The 24,592-nt window shown below is 43.0% G+C and overlaps 1 protein-coding gene across 6 annotated transcripts in view; it reads left to right on the top strand.

The window, feature by feature from the left end:
• Window positions 1–23,493, top strand: part of CELF2 (CUGBP Elav-like family member 2) — a 177,531-nt gene extending 154,038 nt beyond the window's left edge. For all 6 annotated transcript variants that reach the window (XM_032971816.2, XM_032971807.2, XM_076073068.1 and 3 more), the window contains one exon: window positions 55–23,493. In XM_032971816.2, coding sequence (XP_032827707.1) covers window positions 55–182 — 128 coding nt within the window. In that variant the 3' untranslated portion in view covers window positions 183–23,493. The remainder of the gene's footprint in view (window positions 1–54) is intronic.
• Window positions 23,494–24,592: the final 1,099 nt, after the last annotated feature.

The raw sequence follows: 24,592 nt of genomic DNA, 5'->3' as shown, positions 1-24,592 counted from the left end.
CATTTGCTGATCACTCGTGTTCGTCCCTGTCACCTGTCTTCCCTGGCCGTGCAGGTTTCGTGAGCTATGATAACCCGGTGTCAGCCCAGGCCGCGATCCAGGCCATGAACGGCTTCCAGATCGGCATGAAGCGTCTCAAGGTGCAGCTCAAGCGCAACAAGAGCGACGGCAAGCCTTACTGAAGGGTCGTCTCCCTCCCTCCAACTCCTCTCCGCCCTCACTCTGTCTCGCCATCACCTGGTCCATCCTGCCGATCGCTAATTCCCACTCTCGATTTCACTCCTCCATCCCTCCTTCCCTCTCAGCATCTCTCGTTTTTACCTTGATCCATGTTCGACTCATCCCACGCACCATCTTTATCCCCTTTTAGTCTTCCCTTTCTGCATCTCTTCCCTCTCTCCAATCTTTCGCTCTTCCACACTCTCTCTCTCTTCATCTTGCTGTCTTCCCATCACCGGATCTCTCTCCCTATATCCTCCGGGCTGTCCTCCGTTGCTCCTCCCAATCTCCCCGTCGCACTTCCATCTCCCTTGTGGCCGGAGGGTTTCCACGTCCACCTTTACCCCTCCTCCTCCTCCTCTTTGTTTCCTGTGCTTGGTAACTGCCAGCATAGCTCATTAACAATAACGGGGCTTTAACTACTTAACGAGTATAACACTTTTGACATGGCCGCACTCTCGCTATCTCTTCTTGTTGGTGTTTTTTTATTTTTTAAAGAGCTCTTGTTCTTTTTTTTTGATGTGCGTTTAAGGAAGTAAAAAAGTATTCATTTTCTTTTGAGAGAAGTTTGTTTTAGGTGTTACCGTCTCAAAGTTGAATTATATATAGATGCATAATATACATTTTTTTTTGTTCGTTTTTAGTTTGGTTTATTGTTAACGGTTTTTCCGCTTAAGTAACGTATTGGCCACCTTTACGCGCGGTGATGTGTGTGCGTGTTTTTTCTTGTCCTTTGTTTGCTGTGCGGTTTTTGAGGTGCATTCTCGTATCCCGTCTAGGAGCTCACGCCCCAGGTGTGTTTACAATAGTGCCATTAGGGCACCCGCGGGCTTCCTCGTAGTGCAAGTCGCCAAGTGTGACCCCGAGATTGTGGGATCGCAGTTACAATCGTGCGCAAAAATTTCTCGCCCTGATATTGTGCAGATTTCTCCACGTGTTTTTTTCTAATTTTATTTAAATCAAACTAAACAAATCTAAATCGCCCTAAAATAACGGGGTATCTATTTTTTTGTTTGTTTAAAACGATGGTGTGTGTTTTTTTACGTGCAAAATAGATTTTAATTTCGTTCATTTTGTTTTGATAAGACTATCAAAATAAATGGAATCACATTTCATTAAAACGGGGGATGTTTTTTTTTTACCCTTGGGGATTTTCAGAAATTGTGTAGTATCCAATTTTACGGGATGCTTTAATATTGCACAATTTGTTGTGGGATTCCGACCAATAATAATCTGATTTATTAATATTGTAAACTCTTAAAATTAGAGATTTTTATTTATATCCCAGCATTTCACTTTGTTTCGTGGAATTAGCAACGATATCACCATCAACGTTATGGGACACTTCGTAACTGTTGGATCTCTGTCAAAGTTGTGAGATGTAGATATGTTTATCTCTGTCATAGGACTTTCCCATAATTGTGGTGGAATCTCAAACATCGTAGAATCTCGACTCAAATCTCCGCGATTTTCTCGAATCGTCGGGATGTCTTGAAATTGTGGGATCTCCCAGAAAATCGAAAATTTGTATCCCGAGATGGCGAGATCTCTCGCGACCGTAATATTGCAGGTGGATGGCGCGTGTTTGTTTTTAGGTTGCGCGCCCGGTGCCTCATGCCCTCCCTGTCTCCTTGTGTTCTTGGTTGAGTCCTAAAAAAAAATTACGCTTTTGTGAGCCTCAGAAATGTGTGCAGTGCTGTACTCGATTTCCTTCAGCAAACGATTTGCCCGAGAGAAGAAAAAAAATTGTGTTTGGTTTACAATTTATGTTGTCTGTTGAGCCACAGTGTGGGGCCTCCCTTCTTTTTTAGCAGGGAAATTGCAACAGGGTAAAACGGAAGAATAAACAGCAAGAGGAATGACGTCGTCTTTATATACATGTCCCTATGTTCACACACATATGCTTTGAAATATTTGGGTAAAATCTTTTTTTAATTTCTGAACGGCTACGTGTAATGTGATCAATCATTCCACAAATAGGCTTCATCGCCTTTTCGAAGGAGGAAATGGGTCGGAGCCGTCAGAGCCAGAATAGGATCACATTTGAATCTTACCCTGGTCCTTCAGATCCATGCTGCGTTGCCACGGCCACCAGGATGGGTGCTGCCTCGGTTCGCAAACTGGGTGCTCGCCGAGTCGTTCCCAAGTAGAGCCCTGCCGTTGTTAGCGCGACATTTGACATTTTGCCCCGCCGCGCTGGGAGCTTCTTTGCAAACTTATTCGGGAAAATATTCAAGAACGTCGTCGGGGGTATCCTCAAGAAGCTCTCAACACGTATGGAGCGAAACGTCGGACATCGTGCCGAACAGCACGCGGCGGAGCCCGGAAACGCGTTGGGAGAGCGACACGGCACAAACGCAGAACCCCCCCCCCACGCAGTAGCGAAATCACAGGTGGCTGGCTGCACCTCCTTTGTAAATGGATGTGATAAGCATTCTGGCACGAAGGCAAAAAAATACCTCCTCGGGTGATAGTTTTTGTTTGTTTGTGTTCAATTTGCCGTAAGGACTGTGGCATCGCATAATAAAGAAGAGCAAATATCATTTGGGGAGACGTTCTTGTACTGCCGACACAATTTTCACGCTTGTTTTTTCACTCAATATCTACGATTGCCGTATTTTCCCGGACTATAAAACGCTCCGGAAAGTAAAACACGGGCAGAACTTACGTCTTATAATCCGGATAAATACGGTAGTTGTGTCTTTGTTGAAGTGTTTGTGTAGTTTTAGAAAGTTGTGGCACTGTATTAAGGTATTACTTTTTTATCCAAACATTTCGAAGCTAATATACATATATATGTGCAAAGACACGCGTGCAGGATCTTGTGCAGGAATAGTCATTAATTGCAGACAGACGTTTACAGAAATTAAATGAATATACAAAATATTTAGCTGTGAGGGAGAGAGTGCTGGTGTTTGTTTTTTTTTGCCCTAGGTACAGAGGGCTTTTTGTAAATTAGGATTTATACTATGGCTGTGTCTATTAACTCAAATTATCAATATTCTAATACTGCTACAAGATCGATCGATCTGTGGATCGATCTTTGGCAATTGTTCTCGATACCCAACGAAATTTATACATTACAGATTATGTTAAAATAAACATAACGCTACTTTTGATCTCAAACCCTCCACATCTCCACGTAATAATGCGAACCCCTTTACACTAAATCCTATCGCTCACCTTACATTTGACCTTTAGTTCAATCCATAACCATGAACTTTAAACCCCTGAAGGCCTCTGAATGTTAGGATGCACACAATGAACGGTTGTGTCCAAGAGTTGCTGTGGAGCCAGGGCATCAACAGCGGTGTGCTGCAAAATCTGTGGCCACAACAGGAAAGACGACAGACTGCCCTTAGGCTATCCTAGCAGAGAGCTCGTTGTTTAAATTCGTTCAATATATTAGTCAGGGTCTTTATTAGGAGTAGGCCTCCACATGCAAGTAAAATATATATTGAGGCCATCAGTCTCCTGACTTTGCAGACCAAAATCCAGCAGCATGAGGTTAATTCTGCAAGCAGACCATGGACCAGTTTCAGCCTCCCGAGCCTCATCAGCAGTCAGGCTTCTTTAATAAACGCCGCAGGGTTGATATGATGATATTGAGTATCATATCTAAACGACGGAACCCTGTTCAATGCAAAAAGTTATACAATTCGGACTAAATTAACCCTTTAGAAGAAAACTCATTAAACTGATCACGTGCTCAAGTGCAAGAGGTCGTGGTCTGGACATACTGTGTGGCCCAAAGGTTGTTTTACTGATACACTGATTAGGATTTACATTGTATTCCTGTTTATATGGAAATTACATCATTATTATTATTTATTTACATAATAATTATTAACATCCACATGCATTAGTTGTCTTGGGCGATTAAAAAAACTATAAACAAATTGCCAAAACATTGAGAAATTGTTGCACTTTGTCTCGGTAAACTAACTTTTGGGTCTTCGTGTATCTATAACTTGCATTCCACACAAGTCTTTAGGCTGACAATGGGACTTCAATATCAGCAAAAAAGAAATAGCAACATTTGTCCACCCTAATCTTCTGAAGCCTTTCACGGACAACAATAAACACCAATCCACAATTCCCTAACCCCATGTGCCTATCACGTAAAGGTATCGTTAAAATATTGATATTCTGTAGTATAAATTGTATATAGTGTGGGTACCAAAAGCATTGGTATCACCCACCACTGCAGTAGTTGAGACTGGGTAGAGATTAAACAGCGACTGGGTTGTTGGTTCGTTGTTCATTGGATAAATGTGTGGCTCAGTATAGGGATTTCTCCATGTTTTCAAGAGTGCCATATTGAATTTAGCAGTAATAATGCTAAAGACTGGTAAACGTAAAAAAAAAAAGTTCAAAAAAATTAAACAGAAGACAATGATCATGAGAGAAAATAAAGGCGTTCTAAAATATTTTTATATATTTTTTTACAAATTATCATTGAGATTATTTATTTCTTAAGTTATTTAAAGCATGCAATAACGTGCTCGTGCGTAAGGCAAGGCACAAAATGCGGCCTCGGTACTTGCGCAGCACTGCGCGTTACCTAGCCTGTCCGTCACGTTTCTGTTGTCTCTTTGGTAAGAACAAGGGGGTATAAAAAAAATTACAGATCCGTTTTGCCATCAAGAGACGCCTGCTGTCAGTTTTTTTTTTTTTGGGGGGGGGGGCGGTTTGGTTTAAACAAAAAAAATTGCTTTGTTCTTTTCACAGTCATTGTCCGGTTGCCGTCTTGCTCATGAAGTCCTGGGGACAGAAAGCCACTTAAAAAAAAAATGGCATCGTAGGTATTTTCCGTGATGCTATGTGGCCAAAATATGTTTTGACCAATTTTGTGTTATTATGTTGTCAGTGACTTGAATCTACATTTCAAGAGACTGGAACTCAAGGTTGACGCATGAATGAATCTTGACAACAATTTAATTGTTATTCTCAACAGCCTGGTAAAATTAACAAAATAAGTGCTAGCAGTACAAACTTAGTCCCGAGCGGGGTACGTAAAATAAAACTCAATCAAATTTCACTTTGGGGTGGAAGTGATGGATACATACACGATAGTATGGGACACTATTTATATTGTACATGACATCCACGAAGCCAGCGAATTTTAAAACGACACTTTAAACAACGGCGGGGTGTATCTAATTGCTTCCATGAGAGAGACGAAGGCGATTGTTTATAATTGAATGCCCTGTCTTCGGTCGACTGCGATGGAGACACTCGCCTCCTCTGGTGTGCTCACACCCTGGCCAGGAACCCAGTCTCCTGAAACTCCGCTTCAAGCCACCAAGTGGCTATACTCTTTGTCCTCGTGACCTTTATAAAAGGCCTCCGAACACTTGGAAGCATGCAGTTAGAACACATCTGTCGGCAAATCACGTTTTGCAAACGCATGCACTCCTGTGTATACTGGCAGCAACGTTAAAGTCCGGATAGCAGGAGTGGTTTTTCTTTTAGGTCGCAATTAAATAAATTTTTTGACGATTAAGTCCTGTCGTCTCGTGTTTGGCTGCTCATGGCTTCATGGATTAAAATTGTTCCCAGAGGAACCATTTCCCAGATGAGCAAAAGCCACGACAGTCTCTCTTTGACCTTCATCGAGTACTCAACATGGTTTATGTGTTCCTTACTTTAACACGTATCGGCTATTAACACATTACCTCCCGTTCACAATCGTTAAAAGTCCGCAAAGTAAAGCCCACTTGCAAGAACACCCTGGCTAGTTGTTTTTTTCTCTCTCTCTCTTGCTCTCTTGCAGGGCTGATATCGCCCCTTTTATGCTGAAGAGAAAAACCCCAGGCGATGCTCTTTGCCACTGGAGCCCACAGTAGGGCCTCATGCAGCTCCCGCTGCAATATCTGCATCCGTGTGTCACGGTGTGTGGGGGGTGGGTGCAAAAGGGCTGCCCCTCGTGCTGCGTCTTGAAACACTGCTGGGTAAAACTTGCTTCCCAGTGTTCTGAGACTTTTCAGCATCTTGTCGTTTTAAACTGGGGAGTTGCTTTCTGGAAGGTGTGTAGTTGTTTGCAGTGTGTAGGTGTTTTTACCTGTGCTTTGAAATGCGTTTAACAAAAGGTACTTTGTTTTAATATATAATTATATAAATACAGAGAATATCTGTGCGTTTATTGCTGGTGGCGATGACAGTGTGCTGGTTTTCGTCGATTCGACGTCACGAGGGCACGCAAATTTCAGGCTTTCGGATGAGGCTCACGCTTAACGTAAAGGTCACGATCGCGAAGACTTATTCGCCCCCACAGTGCTTGCCGCACTTTTGCCCACTGGGGGCTGTCGCTTTCTTTCACGGGTTGACGATTCACGCCCTAAGGAATGGATGACCCAAAAAAAAAACCACAACGCACGACACAATAACAAAGTAACCTTTACGATGTCTCCGCTCATCTGACGCAAGTGGGAAGCATCGTTGCTGGGAAAAGTGCGCTTAGGTGATTGGAATTATGAGGTTTGCGAGCGCCACCGTTTTTAACTCGTGATGTCACCGACGCGTGACCCTGTTTCTGTAAATGAGGGAATCATCCAGGTGGAGGAAATCAGGAAAAAGATGACACTTTTTCCGAGATGTTTACAAACTTGCCCTTGCTGTGAATATTGCACATTACACTTGTGACAGCAAGGTCACCCTTGCAACCTACATGTTATCGACAGCCAACAGTGAAATTCTGGCGTAAGCGACCTTAGAGCCTGCAGCAACGCAACATCATCCTCGTGCAAATGTCGTACGGCTGGGTTCTCAGCATTTTGATTACTCCCGCAGCTTTTCTGCCATTGTCTCTTGCAGCGTGTGTCCGTTATCAGTGTACAATAGACGTGAGCAAAAAACTCGAATACATCCCTGGCTATATCGCCATAGAATCTCTCGCCATAGTACCAGCGGCGGCGGCAGGGGGTGGCAGGCGTGATGTTTACCGACGATGAAACATCCGTTTTGTTTTGCAGGCCGCCTCATGCGACGCTTGTTGATTTCCTGATAATTATATCAGATTTTTATTATTTGAGAACCCCCACACCCCCTACGCACTAAGCTGCATTGTGCAATTGCATAATCCATTTTGAATGGGCCGCGAAAAGTGGCGTAGCGACTCCTATTCGTTGAAGCTGAGAGACAGAATTTGAGAGGTAATGTGTAATTTCTTCTCCTTCCTCTTAAATTGCTTTCATCTGCCTCATTAGCCTGAGTGGACATTGTAACGAGACCTCTTAGTGCGTACTGGAGGGTTTTTTTTTTCCCCCGCGGGTTCAACATTCTCTCCAACACCTCGGCCATTTGTATGGAGTTTAATCGGGCGAGATTGAACGCCGTTCACAAATTACACATTGGTCCCTTCATCGCCAACAAAAGTTAATTCTTGATTTAAAGCTTTCGTGACTGCAGGGATTCATATTCTTGGTTCTTTCGGTAAAGTCACGTAGAAGGGAAACAATAAAATAATAAAAATATAAAACAATAAAATTCTCACGACGTTTCGACTGCAGCACAAGCAATCATCATCAGGTGTGATAACCACAGCAATAAATTTTGAAAAACGTGGCGTTTTTTTATTATTTTATTGTTTCTCTTCTAGGTGACTTTACCGAAAGAACCAATAATATAAAAGTTAATTCATTTTACGTACAGGACAACACTCACAAACCGCAGCGTGCGTTGTTCACCGTTTCTTTTCCAGACAGAGGATTTCCACACTTTAATCAATGACACTTTCGTTTTTTGAAGCCCTCTTGTGTGTGTGTTTGGAAGGCTGTTTCATGTAATAATCATAAGCACAATTTGCGGCAATATGAATAAGCTGTACTCCGCCATCCTCATTCTAGGAATAATATTGAATGAAAGGGTTTGTTATCTGATTGCACGAGCCAGGCCCCAAAGCCTGCTTGGCTTATGAGATCCGATGAGATCGTGCACATTCATGGTGATTTGGGGACAGGCACACGCATGTAAGCTGTGACATTCAAGCAGGTTCTATGCCCAGATACCCATGCCAAAACTAAGTGGCTTCATGTAAGGCCGCACGGGGAGGCGATGTCTCTCTCGCATGGCCTGCATGGCCACGGCCCCTTCATCACAGCCGTGAAAAATGACATTGCGCAAAACATGTATATCCCGTTCGTCACTCCGCTGCTCAGTGATGGCCTTTCCCTAGTGCATGGGTCATAGGGGTTGTATGTCCATTCTTCACTATGCTGGTGAGTGTGGATTGGTGATGGCAGGGAGTACAAGTACAGTACAACAGTGGATGTTGCGCTTCTCTGCTTCCCGCAAACATGACCCTGCAGCAGCCTACAGCGCCTGTTTTGCATAGTCGTCACCCATCCAAGCACTATCCAAGCTCAACGCCTGCTTAGCTTTCGAGAACAGGCTCATTTCCGAATGATTTGGTCAGAGCCTTTAGATACGCACACTAACTCGAAAATTGCGAAACTTCAAATGATTTGTATGGTGAGCAGAAACTGACACAGCAGTTGAGTGAGTCACGGTGGCAGTATAAACTCGTGTGGGGGCACTTGCCACGAAGGCATTTGGCACTAATTCGCCAGTTAATTCCCAAATTCCCTCTGGTAATATCCTTACCGTGTGTTGTTTCACATGATGTCCGACATTTCACTTATCATGCCAGGAGCGTCTTCATGAGCTGAAGTCAAGAAGCTCCCAGCACTGAATTCAGTTCCCCGTAGAAGCTCCCAGCTCGTGGAGCGAAACGTCAGACATCGTATCGAACATCACGCGGCACGGCCCTAAAACACACTGGAGAGCCACGTGGAGCACGAAAGGAAATTACTGAAGTGCACCGTCACATGTGAGGTCGACATTAAAGACCCTGTGACTTCAATTTTAAAAAAATATGTTTGTGCCCGTGTAATAGCTGCTACCCCAAACTTTTTAAAGCTGTAATTGTAAAAAAAATATATATACACATAAATCATTCCCACGGAACAAGTTACATGGGACAATTACATCTCAGCATGCTCACGACTGCTTAAAGGATATTTCAGTATTTCATTCGAATTCAAACATATTCTTGTAAAGTTAAACAGCACCGCTGACACACGTGAATATGGGGGTGGGGACTGTTAAGACTTGAGGTTTTTAGTTGCCAATACTTTTTTGATGTCCTCCGACTATACATTTGGAGTATTTCGAGTATTTGGCTGCTATAAATTTCCACATACGCCACTTCGTTGAGCTATCATTTGTGGCAAGGTCGCTTCTGAAAAAGAGCCGTATAGCTGAATGGTAAAATAAAAAATCGCGGAGTTGAAATAATTTATCAACGTAAAAAAAATCACACTGTTCTCAGCCACGTGTACATCTTTTTTCATTACACTTTTATAACATATCCAGGTAAATTATACAGGCAGGGCGTGACAGTAGCTATTAAAGGCAAGCGTAATTTCAGAGCGCTAATCTACCCTGCCAACTCGCGTTGTGCACGCTCGAACGCTCCGTCCTCGTGCCTGCACGTTAATGAGGGCCACGCTCTCGACTGCTCCTCCTCGAGTCCCAGGTGTTGTCCGCACGTGGACGTGTGCGCACCTGTGTGCGTGTGCGTGTGTTTTAAGGCTCTGTGAATGCAAAGATCGTGTAGTTAAAATATCCAAAGTGATAAATTATACAGCGTTAGTGAATCTATGGCGCATACACTGTACGTCAGGATGTATTTCCTTATAACGAAATCTGGGACGATATATAATTCTTAGTAAACTAAGCGACTCCAAATTCATATTGCTACCTCTTGAAGGCAGGAAACCCCTTAAAAGGCCATGACCTCCCGGCCAGCGTCACACATGGAGAACCGAGGTAAAACTTGTATTTCCCCACGGATGGAGTAAGGGCCGTCCATAAATGACGTCACGAACCTAGGGTGGGGGGGAGGGGTCAGACATTTGTGCGATGTGTGACGAGGGGGGGGGGGTTGAGAAATGTGACGTCACATAAAAATGCGCAACTTTAAATAAATATAGACAACACGTTCTACTTAATTAAATAGACTTTTTTATATAAATGTTTTCTCCTACAACATCAGAGTGCAGCGGCACATTAAATACGCACAACAATAGTTTAAAGCGATTTGAAGCATGTTTTCTTTGGGGGGGCTGAGCTTTGTGACGTTATATTTGAGGGGGGGTCTGACTTTTTGTGACGCCGTGTGACAAGGGGAGGGGGGGTCAAAAATCGTCCAAAACCGCGTGACGTCATTTATGGACGGCCCCTAATCGCTGCGACTTGGGATTCAATTATATTTCGCAATAGCTGGGCAGCGAGGTAGGGCATGGAAATTAAAAGTACAGCAATGTCCTTATTAGTGCGTCTGAGATCACTGCGATATCACAATCATTTCGATTCTATCGGTCCACTGCTTTTAAACGAGGAGTTTTCGAAGGCCATGGTCAGCCGTGGTGATTGTTTGAACATTCTTCACCACACTAGTCGGTGCAAGTTGGTGGGTGCCCAGGACTATGGCTGCACAGTGAACCCCACCAGACACCCACTTGCTTGGGCCCTGCTTGTAAGAGGCGGTACAGCAAGTAGATCACTGACCTGCCTGTACAAAGAAGTGTGGGTCTTCTCTCGTACGCATTGGTTTTCTCTGGGCACTCCTGTCTCCTGTCTAAAATCGAAATAAATAAATTCAATCTAGATTTGAAGTTTTCGTGACTGCAGAGATCCATACGCTTTGGTTCTTTCGGTAAAGTCACGTAGGTATAAAATATATGTAAAAAAATATATAAAATAAATTTAATCACGACTTTTCGATTGCAACGCAAGCAATCATCATCAGGTGTGAGAACTACAGCAAGACCCACGCGTTTTTGCACCATCCCCCCCACCCTTCTAGCCCCGCCCACTTCCCGTCCAGCAGCATCCATACAACGCTACCCTCCCCCTACTCCCCCCTCCCTTGCCCCCTCCCCCCTCTCTTATATAACCTCTTACCACAATTCTTGCAGTAGTTTCTCACACCTGATGATGATTGCTTGTGTTGCCATCGAAACGTCGTGATCCAGTTTTTTTTATTTATATTTTGTACCTACGTGACTTTACCGAAATAAATTCAAACCGTAGGTGACCAAACATACCAGCCAGGTGCTTCCCCGACAGTTGTGAGTAAATAATAAATAATGTAATGCCCTGTATCAATCTGCTGCTGGATGAAGAAGGCCGTCCCACGCCATGCGAGTCACGGGTTCGGCTGGGGTTCTTTGACTATACTTCACCACGCTGGTCGGCGTGGATCGGCGAAGGGAGTATCCCAGCACGAGTTGAGTTCTATCACTCGGGACCAGTGTCGCCGTGGCCGGGAGCAATACGCAGGTCGCCGGGTACATCCCCGCGCGACACCGTTCCACCCCCTATTTTGCTATTCTCACAGTTATCCATACTCTTTGGTTCTTTCGGTAAAGTCACGTAGGTATAAAATCAAATAAATCACGACGTTTCGATCGCAACACAAGCGTCCGTCATCAGGTGGAACAGATACAAGATTTTTTTACAGTTGTTTGTGAAGCGTATAACAACAACCATCTGTAACATCCTTGCGGTCGTTGAATTTGGTGTTTTTAATCGGGGTTATTTCACGAACGCGATCTTAAAATCTAAAGCAACACACAAAAAAAAAAACTGCACGTTGCAATTCAACACTCTGAGCAGTGGCAGCGCTTCAAAGGGGCTGCCCCCAGCCCCCCTCCATCTCTGGAGCGCAAATTTGCACGCAATGAATTTTTCAGCTTGTTAGGCAGCGTTCACAGGACCCGAATGGCCGGTGCCCTTTCTAAATCATCTCGCGTTTCTGCACCGCCTGCCGCAGCACCCTGACAGACACTGCCTGCGTTCCGCGCATCGGACTTCATCCGCAGCAATAATTGCCGCGCCAAAGCAGCACGATTTTGTTATTTATTTTGAGGATTGTTCTCTCTACCTGTCGTTTTGCTCGCAGTGTTGTGTGTTTGTTCACGCTTGTGTGTTTCACCGTTTATTATCGTTTTTTCTCCTCCGCGTGGTTTCTTATATCTTTTCGCTCGGGCTAATGATCCGAAGCGCGCGTATCACATTATCTTTGTATGTCCCCATTTATAATAAGAGTACTATACATTTGATTAAATTACGTTGAAATGTATAGTGCAGTGTTTGATTTTTGGAAATGTAATTAGTACAGGGGTAGGCAACCACAATAACGAGAAGGGGCATTTTTTTGTTCGAATTCAGTAACGACAAAAACGCAAATATTTCAGGAGCCGCAATGCACCGTGGGGTGAATACGAGACGGTGATGGTGAATACGAGACGGTGATGTTAAGTCAAAATTTAACGGTGATGGTCCTTCATAAATAACATCACCAAGCAAGTCCTTAAGGAGTCGCATGCGGCTTCGGAGCCCCAGGTTGCTGTTCCCTCGTGTCGTTTGTGATGGTGGCATGGTGGTAACACTCGTGCCCCGCAGCAAGAAGCCCCTGGGTTCAATTCCTGACTCGGGCGCCTTTCTGGGTTGAGCTTATATGTCCTCCCCCCTGTTCTGCCCTGGTCTGTTTTGGTTTCCCCGGTTTCCTCTCACAGCTACAAACAACAACAACAACGCAAAACCTACAATGTAATTGGAAATTGGCCAAACATCCCAATGCTGAAAATAAATACCTGAAAGTTACTCAATTGGGATCACACACAGCAGCAGCAAACATCGTCCCCTCCTGCGAAAAAAAAAACTTGGTACGACCCTCCTGAAAAAGGGTATTGAGACTCTGTGAGCCTTTCCTGGTAAACAAGTATAAATACATAATGTAATACATTATCTCTAGATCCTGAAGCAAATGTGGCATGAGACAATAAGTTGTTGGCAAATTACAAATGAACCCATTTGCAGCAAACGTTTTTTCAAATGCACATTAACGGTAGATTTTTTTCTCAGTTATACCAACTCCATCCAGAATGCCCCCTCACCAACCCCAGTCTGCTCTGTACATACGATAGGCATCCATTAATCTTGATTTAAAGCTTTCATGACTGCAGGGATTCATATTCTTGGTTCTTTCGGTAAAGTCACGTAGAAGGGAAACAATAAAATAATAAAATATAAAACAATACAATTCTGACGTTGCGACCGCAACACAAGCAATCATCATCAGGTGTGAAACCCACAACAAGAAAATTTGAAAAAAGTGGCGTTTTTTAACGTTAGCACCACGGACAGCGATTTGACAGTTTGTTCAGATAGACGAGTCCATCTATGTTCGGAAAAGAGGAGGGGGGAGATGAAAAATAATGGATGCGGTCTGAAAGCCACCTTAAGCGTGATCAATCAATTAAGACCCGAAATGGTTTATCAAATCCTTCCAATGATTGCTAAGCCAGAATCGTTGGAAGGATTTGATAAACCATTTCGGGTCTTAATTGATTGATCACGCTTAAGGTGGCTTTCAGACCGCATCCATTATTTTTCGTCTCCCCCCTCCTCTTTTCCGAACATAGATGGACACGTCCATCTGAACAAACTGTCAAATCGCTATCCGTGGTGCTAACGTTAAAAAAACGCCACTTTTTTCAAATTTTCTTGCTGTGGGTTTTACACCTGATGATGATTGCTTGTGTTGCAGTCGAAACGTCGTGAGAATTTTATTGTTTTATATTTTTATTATTTTATTGTTTCCCTTCTACGTGACTTTACCGAAAGAACCAAGAATATGAATATCCATTAATCTTGTTTATAACTTATATATATATTTACCCAATTTTATTCCATTAATCTTGTTTATAACTTATATATATATTACCCAATTTTATTCCAATCGTGCAGTCGGCTTCACGTCGTGAGACAACGTGACCATTTTGGAACTTTCACAGAGCGGCGTTTGCCCATGCCAAAGAATGTTCAATGGAAGGTGATGTCACAAAACTACTTCTGGTTTCCATCAAGTGACCTCTTATCCACGCTCATGGCCCTTCACTTTCTCATACACTCTGTTAAACGAATAAACTTGACTCGCTGTAGACACGTTCGCCGGATATTAGTTTAAAAAAATTAGATTTTCTAGATTTGTCATTTGTTTCCGAATTTAGTGAAACCCCCAAATGTAATACAATATCAGTGGCACATACTCAAACGTTTAGAGTATTTAGCTGCTATACATTTCCACGTGATAAGCCACTTAATTGGGCTATCATTTGTAGTCTGTGCGCCTTACCTGGTAAAACAAATAGTAAAATAGTTTACAATGTATTTGAAAGCACATTTACCCGGAGATTTTTCCTGCACTAATACATCGCGATGTGTGAGCACTTGGTGAGTTTTTGTGTTAAAAAATCAATATATAAAACAATAACAACCGTATAAAGGGAAACTGCAGAGCAATCTGGTGGGAGAATTGATCCACAGTAACCACGTCCCACTCCCTCCTCCTCCTCACTTTATGTCTTTCTCTCTCCCTTTCAGCCATGTTAAATGTGTGCTTTGCCACTTGTGGCACACATGGCTCTTGCCATCTAAGGCTCAAGTAAAACATTTTCACATCCGACATCAACCTTGCACGAAACAAGGGTGAACATCAAACAGTGGGACAAATGCAAAAGTGATAGTTCAGGCCATGAAACAGCTTCAAGCATCAATCTTACACATCTGCTAAACTGCCCTACTCTTAAGACGTCGATGTGACCGAGTGGTTAATGTGCCATCTTCCCTACTTGTCCTTAAAGCTGCGGTATAGTAAGTGGAAAAACAAACCGTTATATACTTGTGTTTGTATTAATTCTTTTTCACCGGTCATCGTCTTCTCTCACGGCGGTGTTCTTCATTGCAAGGCCCGCGGGCCCCTAGTGGCCTTTAGTGCGGCCCCTGACGTGCGGCCCCTGACAATGCACAACACGTGACAACACCCCACATCATCGTGCTGTCACACCCCAATGGTTTCAAATGTGTGATGGCCCTCACACGGATATCTTATCGGCGAAAGTGGCCCTCCTCGGAAAATCTGTGAAGAACACTGTCTCACGGTCTCGCGATGCAACAGTCCATACAGCTCCTGCACAAGGCGCTGATTTCATGGCACCAGCTGTACGGTAAATGCCGTCGGGGTATTCCCTCCTTTTGGCTGCCATTCCTTCATTTTGTTTAGACCACCGGCGATCATGCCGTCCGGAGATGTGTTCTACCCATGCCCAATTGCTTTTCCTAACAGTTAATGAGATGGTGTCTCTTTAACTTGAGGTTCTCTAACCCACGTTTGTCTATGGGAGACTATGTGCAGTGCGCTTGGGAAAATGACTTCATCTCTGGTCGGAGCTTGCGGTTCAAATCATCATTTCTAGCGTTGCTCATTCAGTTCTCCGACACAGTCTCCAGGCCTCCGTGATACTCGCCTCCTTTCTAACATATTTTGAATGTTTCCGTGAATTTACTTGTGAAAGGGTGGTCATGTAAGCCTTCCTTAAGCATTTTCTTGACACTTTTGAACACTGACTGTTATGAGAAGTGGCAGCGGCATATTTCTGTCGACTTCCAATCATTGCTTGAGTCTTGCTTTTGGAAGGAGGGCAGGTTAAACCCATAACACTGTAATCCCTTTTTAACTCGATATTCATGTGTAACTTGTAGCATTAAAAACATGACCAGAGACAGATCCAAAAACAGAAAGACAAAGAGAGACTCAGAGAGACGTTGTGAAGCAGACAGAGATAAGGAAGACACGGACAAAAACATATCGAAGCATACATGGTGGACATCGTTGGAAATACAGAGAAACATGAAGATAAATACAGAGAAACAAATCGTGTTCAACACAATAGAGAAACACATAAATAGACACAGAGGGACAGACATAGAGACAGAAATGGAGACAAACATAGAAAGAGACATGAAGAGACAAAAGCACAGACACGTATAACAAAGACAATGAGACATATAACAGAAATAGGTTTAAAAATGTATTAAGAGGAATATGGATTGAGACGCATAGAGAAACAGAGTTGCAAAAGGACAGAGTGGCACGTGGGCCTGACAATCTGAACCCACTTCTGAATCCCACTGATGGCAACCGAGTATGAAGTCGGGAGGTCTCGTAAGCCCCACAACTTCGTGATCACCCCTGATAGGACGCGCGGACATTGTGTGACGAATTCTCTCATTGTGCCGTTATTTCACAATTAAGCAATAGCAGCTGGAGGTGGGTTTGTTTGGCACATGCTTGTGCACACTCAATAAGATCCCCGTGCTCAAGGGAGCATCGTGTGGTCTTGATATCGTCTATCAAGTCCTGAGGCAACGCTGAAAGGACTCTGCACGTATACGGTGGTTCTAGTCCAGGGTAATTTAAACCAGTGGCCCGTGGGCCAAACGTGACCTGAGAAGGCTTATGTGGAGTGGCCTGCCGTGCTATGGCCCGATACGGTTTGGCTGATATTTTAACAGATATAGATTAATCGAGATGAGAGACAAGCAAAGCAAGAGATAAGAGGTACACCATTCGTGGCCACATGTACTGGCATTATGATCTCACAACGGCTTTGCACGTCATAACTTATGTACACGTGACGTATGACATCAAGTGGCCTGCTCGCACAGGCTGGTTTTATTGTCACCCACCCAATATACAGTGGTTGAATATCCCTGGTCTAGTCTGTCAATAGGAAGACCACATTACTGTTTTACAGTTCTGTATATACTTAACGTACATTGCATAAGCACCTGTGTTGTATGTCCACATATTACAATACTGTATTCAGTATTATTATACCACACTTATCAAAACACTGTCTACACAATAACTTTATAGGCATGTAACGATGCAAAGATGCTTTGATGAATGTTGATTGACATTGTCGTGACCTGGGCCACTACCAATTGGATCTATCCTAATCTCTGAATGCTCACCTGGTTAATCAAATGCACTTTCTTGACCTGATCCTTAGGCTAAACTTAAACACTGCAGATTTCCTACACTTAATTTTGCATTATTCAAATAGTGCGTGCAACTCTCTTCAAAGAATGAAATCTGTTGCTTCTGTCTGGCAAAATATCTGCATAATACATTTTGGCCTGGGAGACTGTCCAGCCCTGGGAGCCTGGCAGGGGATTTCGGCATGAAAGGTGCCTACTTGGCCTATTAATTAAAAACATTTTTTTTATCCGTATTAGATAAGTAAAGAAAGCGAACGTAAAAAAAAGATATATAAGAAAAAAACACAAGTGACTTATGTTTAAATATATTAATACCTTTCGTTTATTAATCATATATATGCTGTAATAGGCATACAAAAAAATGCAGCCACGTTAAATATAGCTTAGATTCAATATAGTAGCTGTCGATTTCCTCTGCCCACCACCGTGACCCCGTTACGGTCAATCAGAATGCTTTGTTGGGCGTGCAACACAACACGTCACAGAGTCACACGCGGAACTTTTATTGACTTCGTTTTGCAACCTGTGTTAAACGGAGCGACATGAACAACATCATCCTTTGTTTGGCGCAACTTATTGCTCACGATACGTGCATCAAATGTCGCCTGTGGGAAATCGATAACAGTATCTACTATGTATGAACATTCAAAATGTCACCTTTAGGCTGAGAGAGATGTTTCAGATTAGATGTTCTAATCATTTACATTTCGATACCACGTGACACTGATCAGATCAATCCGAATTAAAAAAAAAATCGAACTTTCATACCTAGTCAGCCACAAAGCAGGAACGCATCCCCACCGCAAAGACATGGAAAATAAAGCAGTGGCAAAAGGAAACTAGTCTTCTTCTTGGTTCTAGTCTTATGAAAGAAAACCAATTCTTGAATCAAATGATGCAACTGCGGTGGTAAATCGTTACATGTCTTAATTCCTTAAATGTGCCGTAGTATGGAATAGAGATGCCCTGCATATTCAGCTTAAACAAATATCGAGCCGAATATTTGTTTTCCTCATCCAGTCTTTATATGGCCAAGGGCCGGTAGCTCGTTGTCTGTGTGAATGTGTAGGTGTGCACTTTGTGTCTTTGTGCGTGTTGGGGTGGGGGGTGTATGTCTGTGTTGGCGTGTGCACAAGTATGTTATGCCCACGTTTGTTGTGTACGCTTTAGTGCGTGTACAGTAAATATGTCTGTGTTGTGTTTGTGTGTGTTGTCTACAAGTACGTGTTTTTGTCTATATGTGTATACGTGTCCACGTCACGTGATTGTGTTTTTTGTCTTGTGTAATGTCTGTGTTTGGATTTATATGTGCTTATGTGTATCTGTGTGTTATACATGTGGATATATGTGTAAATTGTGTCCATTTCTGTTGTGTGTGTGTATGTGTCTGTGTTATGTGTTCGTGTATGTGTGTGCCTTTGTATAAGTGTGTGTGTGTGTTTTCGCTTTGCTTCGTTTCACTTTGCCCCAGCCGTGAGCTGGCTGATTACTTTGATTTGGCCAGAGTAGAAAATCAGAAAATGATGGCTCTGGTGCAATGCTAACGTACATTGACAGCGTGTGTGTGCTAGACCTCTATTAGTTTCGCGTATTTGGCGTGAGGCTCGTACATTTTTTTTTACAATTTATCACGGTCTCACGCTGAAGCTGCCAAATTTCCAGGACCAGAAAATCACACCAAAAAAAACCTTAAAACGTTCCGATTTCCCATGTGCCTCGGTTTTAAAAATGCCTAAAATTCTGTGACAGCAACAACCCCTTCCCCTCCAACCTGCTGGCAAAAATGACCGTTCGGGTTCAAGAGACAAGGATGGCCTTCCATGTCCTTGCTGTGGTTTGTTGTACTCTCACGCCAACATGAGCCAATCGCACGCCTCCCATCTTGAGCGCTTACAAAGTGTACATGTGCAATAAATACATTCATAGATATATACGCAACAAACATAACATAGATAATAACGTATTAGGCTATTAAAATCTGATCATTTGTATTTTTTTGTCTTGCCTCAGCAGTACACTGCATTATCAATTCAGTGCCAGACTTCATCACAGGGAAGGGGCTGATGATTGTGTTGCTTTGAGCACAGTGGGCTATGGCCAATCGTGAGCAGGAGGAGCTCACGCATTAAGGTTATTGACGAATTTGTTGAGTTTTCCACTAAGAGAACGTGAATATATATGGTTTGATGAATGAGTCACGTGACTAAACACTGCCCTAACATCGCCTAATCTGGACCTTTCCATATCTCCCAATAACCCCCTGTTTTGCAACTCCGATTAAGCATGGTTGGCTACGTAGGTTGCGAAAGAAATTCAACATACGTACAACATGCATACGTTTTGTATTCAAACGTTGGGCATGATTACACGAAAAAAGCCCGTATGGAATACATACAATGTACCACACCAATTCACGACACATTGCTATTGAAAATACTGTGCATGCAGTATACAACATTGTACAACAAGGGAGAGAATTGTTTTAACATTTGCAAGTGCTGTAATTCATTGCTATAATCGAAAACAACAATTTACTGATTTGAAATTAAATTCAATTTCATTTCAATCGCACATCACAATTTTATAAAGGTATTTGTGTTATACTATGCACGCGTTGATTGTACACCACTGATGCAGTACTGGCCATTTGTCAATCCCACTGTTGAATGAGGGCTTCCCCGCGGCTCGCACGGGGCCATTTGGCCATACTTCACCACGCTGGTCAGTGCGCCTGTAATGTGTTTTAATTTCGCTGTGCGACTCTCAAAGGGTCAATAGTTTGCAACAGAAAATGTATTTTCCGGTGCGTGAAAGGCCGAAGAAGATTAAATAACATCTCTTAGGCCTAATAACACACGTTTAGTGACACCCATTTAAATATCTTACACAGTACAAATATACAATCTTAAGCTTTGTTCCTAAAGCCCCCTGAATTTGTCACCATTTTCCACTTAAACGTGTAATTTCCCAGAAGTCATTGAAATCTTTTTAAACGTGGTGCAGCTGTCTTGATTTAAACGAAACTGTTTTTAAAGAAATAACTGTATAATAAGTTCATAAGGAAAGTAAAAATGAATGCTCACATTGATGGGGGGCGAGGGAGGGTTTTGTATTCGACTAATGTACAGTACAATGTCTAATTTGCAGAATTTTTACTGTAAGATTTTTTATACAAAATGTAATGATTACAGTGACACGATGGTGATGAATGTTAAATGTGCTGAAGTGATACAAAAAAAATGGCATCTGAGAGAAAAAATTATCGGCGCAGTAATAAATATAAATGCCCCATAAACACGGAACGTTGGGCCAACGTTGGCCCAACGGTTCCAACCACACACCAACGTTGGGCCCCAACTTTGCACGCATACTGGGTGTACAGCGGCCATAACTTCCAAGGCCTCGCTCTGGCTTTAGAGAGCACCGACGCAACAAAGATCGCCGCCGGCTCTGTCTCTCTGGTAACCAGCTCAATGAGGCCGTTGCTTCGCCGTTGCTTTTGCGTGGCAATGCGTGGCAATGCGTGCTGCATGCTAGAGTCGTTCAAGCAGACCGCTATTTCCAGTGGCACCAAGGCTTGGCGTGGTCTCATCGCAAAAGATCAATCGGAGATGGAGAATTTGACATCTTTGGCTTTGACACCCCTTCCTAGCCCACGTGCTCATTCCATCAGAAGGCTATGTGACATTGCTCTGTTATAGGTCTGATGAAAATATACAATCGTCAATATGTTTTTTTTCTGGTTAACATAGTGGTTTAGTTGGTTCCACCAAAAATAAAACCCAGGTGACAATCGCACTGTGTTGTTCTGTAAACATTGTTTCACGTGGACTGGGCTCTAGGTTTTTAGGCGAAAGGGCTGAGCTTCGTATGGTTAGACATAGTCGCTAAACACGTTCGCTCATCAAGACTGGTTAGAATTAGGTTTAGCCTTGTAAGGTAAATTATTAGTTTGACATTTGGGTAAGGGTTGGGCTTGTTGAGGCTGAAGGTTAGAATAGGCTTTTAAATTGGGGGGGGGGCCCAATTACAGTGTACTTGAATGTTAGTTTTAGCGTACACTTATAGAGATGAAGAATTTTCCATTTCAAACTCGCGGGCAACAGTGCACCACTTTGTAGGAGAACCGTCCCGGAAAAAGAACATCACAACTCATTCTGAACTCAACAGGAATAGCTATTTTTTAATATGCCCTGCAGGGTTGCGTTAGTTGCATGGCATGGCAATGCAACCGAAATGTTAAATGCTCAAAGCCTGAATAAACCAAATGAAGTGAGAAAAAAAACCTAATTTATCGTGATGGAGGTTTATTTGTGGTTGCAACCATTGGTGACCGTGCTGAGACTATCAACTCACTCCACTTGAGAAACCAGTTTACTCACTGCTAGTTGCCCAGATTTGACTCTCAGCAGCGTCAGTTCAGTACTCTTTCCCTGCCATTGGGCCACCTCATCACCTCAAGATATAAATATTAATGTCAGGGTTAGGCTAGGGATTGTATTCCGAGGTGTTAAGGATTAGGTTTGTTAAGGGCGAGGTTTGTTCATTTCAAGCCCATTCCACTTGTGACAACTCTTATCAGGGCAACAACAGGGTGATTTTTGCCAACCATTCGTTGTCGTGTCATGAAGAAACTCACTACAACAGTTAACTCATCACTCTTTCATTGCCACATAGCTTGCTGGGTTCATCCATATACGTTGACGGCTGATCAGAGCAAATCGCCAGTTTGATTTCTTTTCAAATAGCACTTAAGGCAGCAATTTCACCCTGTTGTCATCCCATCACAATTTGTCACGTTGAGGGTTAAGGTTTTCTCGTGAATGTTAAAAATGTTTCTTTTGGTGAGGACCACTTTATCGTAATGGGTCAATGTTCTCATTGTTGTACTGTACTTCTAGGATGAGTGTTTTTTTGTGTGAGTTGTTGCAGGCCACAGCAAAGGCATCGCATCGATTAAACTTTAATGAAGTGACACACAACTTCAAGACTCGCGCAACACACAGACTGTCCGATAGCATCTGCCGTTCTCTGTACTCACCTGTCAATTCAATATCGAGCATTTAGGCCTTCGTACACCAGGCTGCACAGAAGATTACTTGCAATCCTTGGGTCGCCACATACAGCAGATTTTGTGCAATTTAATCTCACGTGTACAGCTGCATGCTTGTCTCACGGAAACTTGCCTTCTCAGTGCTCCGCCACTACAGCATGACTTCAAGTATACCACTGTTTATAATTACATGCTGAAAACTGTTTACATGTAATTGTGGGACAGCCAACAATGCTAGCTGCCCGATGTGTTTTCGGGTTTTACCGCGTGCCGTTCGGCAGTATCGCCCTCATTTTGCTCCATGTGCTGGAAGCTGAAGCTCAGCTCCTTAAGATGCTCCCATCACGTGTAGCGAAACATCGGACAGCATGCAGAGCACGCAGTAAAAACTCCAAAAACACATTGGAGAGCAAAACTGCAAAACCCCACACAGTAACCAGCAATGCTGCTGGGAAAATAACTACTGTAAACAAGTAATATTTAAGTGCCATAATCATATTAAATACATTATTCTAATATATAGTTTTAATGCACAATCATTTTCATTTGCACTTGTATTAAATCCATTTTTATCTTTTGATTTTCATTAGGTTTTGAATTTACTGGCGTGAGCTAATGAGCCTGCATGTTTCCGTAGAGCAAGCGTACAAGCTTTGCACCAAATGAGCTGTTGGGTTTTATAAGGAACCCACTTTGGTCACAGCGCTCCCTGCTCATCGCGATTCTAAGCCTGCGAAAACGGTTGCCGTGTAGCCTTGGAGAATAACAGACTTTGTGGTGCAAGAGTACTCTAGTTGTTCGTCGCTGTGTTATATAATGCGTATTACATGTACAACTGAAGACCCCCCCAGTGCCACAGGCATTGAATGCCCGTAAGTTGTATAATGGTTGAACGATTAAAAAAACTAAAATTGCAGAAGATGTAAATTCACCAATGCAACTGAGCAGAATAACATTGTGACGAGTTGATAAAGCAAAAATTTGTCATTCACAATGTTGTAGTAATAATGTGTCCCAGTTTCTATCTTTATATCAGTTTATAATCTCAATTGACTGTCCAAATTAAAAGGCAAAAGATGGCGTAATCTAATTGCCGCTTGTTTTAAGAGTTTTTAAATGGTGCGGGTTTTTTTTTCTGTGAATTCAAATAAATTAATACAAATCCGCGGTCTTTATGTAGATGTATAACTCATAAGGAACGTCCTCGTACGTGTGATTTTCTGGTTGCAGTATTTGTATCTGTGCGTTCACAGAGAGCTTTTCTGCTGTTGTCATTAAAACTATTTTCTTTTTTTTGGCTGAATTAACACCGTGTCTCGAGTGGTTATTAAGCAAAGTTTATTTTTGCTGGCTTCGTGTGATGGCTCTTTGTTGCTGTAGTGTGCGACTGGTCACCCAGAACAGGCCCGTGAAACTGTGGTCGGCGCCCGATTCACAAATACGAAGGAGGCTTCGTCACAGCGATACACTCCGCTACTCCTTAGGCAATTATCTGGCCCGGCCACCTCGGTGTAAAATTATAGTTGTTGCTGTCTGCAACATCAGCTATAGTAAGAAAATTGCTGTAGTAATAATATATTTATGTTTTGACCCATCCCTTTACCAAACCACACAACTCCCATGACTGACAATTAGGTGAAGTGAGGGAGCATTCATGCAGCCAGTGGATTGACAAAAGGGTTTCAATAAAATAAATTGTGCGTCCTTTTGTCAATCCGCGCTTGGACGAAGGTGCTCCTCGCGCTGTGTAGATCAGGGGGGTTGTTTGACCATACTTCATCACTCTGGTCAGTGCGGGTTGGTGAAGTATGGTTCAGTAGCACTGAAATGGTTTATTGCTCGCCGCTGATGTTAATCGTGGACGGGAAGCGAACTGAAGTCGCTGGGTTCACTTACCAATGTGGTGCAACTTCGCCCTCTGAAGCATGACTGTGTACCGTTCCGTGTTCCTATTTTCTCAGTCATCAAATGTCCCCAGAATAATCACCAGTTGGAGCCAAATGATGGCATCGTCATTATGACAGCCACATGAAAATTACTGCAATTACGTGAAACGATTGAAACACCAACAAAGAAACGGCTGAAAAACTCCGCTCGCAATAAATACGAGCAAAAGCTGCCTACAAGTTTTGCTGAACAAAAGAAAACGATTGTTGGATTGACACACCTGGAAGGCAGCAGAACATGGACACCTTGGGCAACAATTGAAAGCGGTAAAGGTGCAGCACTGCAATTCTTGTCACGCCACCACTGGCGGAAGAGCCTCATACTATCCTATCTTATTTTCTACGCTGCCGAACGTCTTGGAAGAGGTGGGAACAGCCACACGTTACCCGACCACACATCCCTCATCAAATGGTGGTGTACCCATTAATACTGCTGAGTGGATAGAGGTGGGTGCGTGGG

The sequence above is a fragment of the Petromyzon marinus genome, chromosome 3, assembly GCF_048934315.1.
Source record: "Petromyzon marinus isolate PM22_M1 ecotype Great Lakes invasive population chromosome 3, UKy_Petmar_22M1.pri1.0, whole genome shotgun sequence".
Taxonomy (NCBI): Eukaryota; Metazoa; Chordata; class Hyperoartia; order Petromyzontiformes; family Petromyzontidae; genus Petromyzon; species Petromyzon marinus.
Note: the sequence above shows the minus strand (reverse complement) of the source record. Positions and strands in the feature narration are given on the sequence as shown.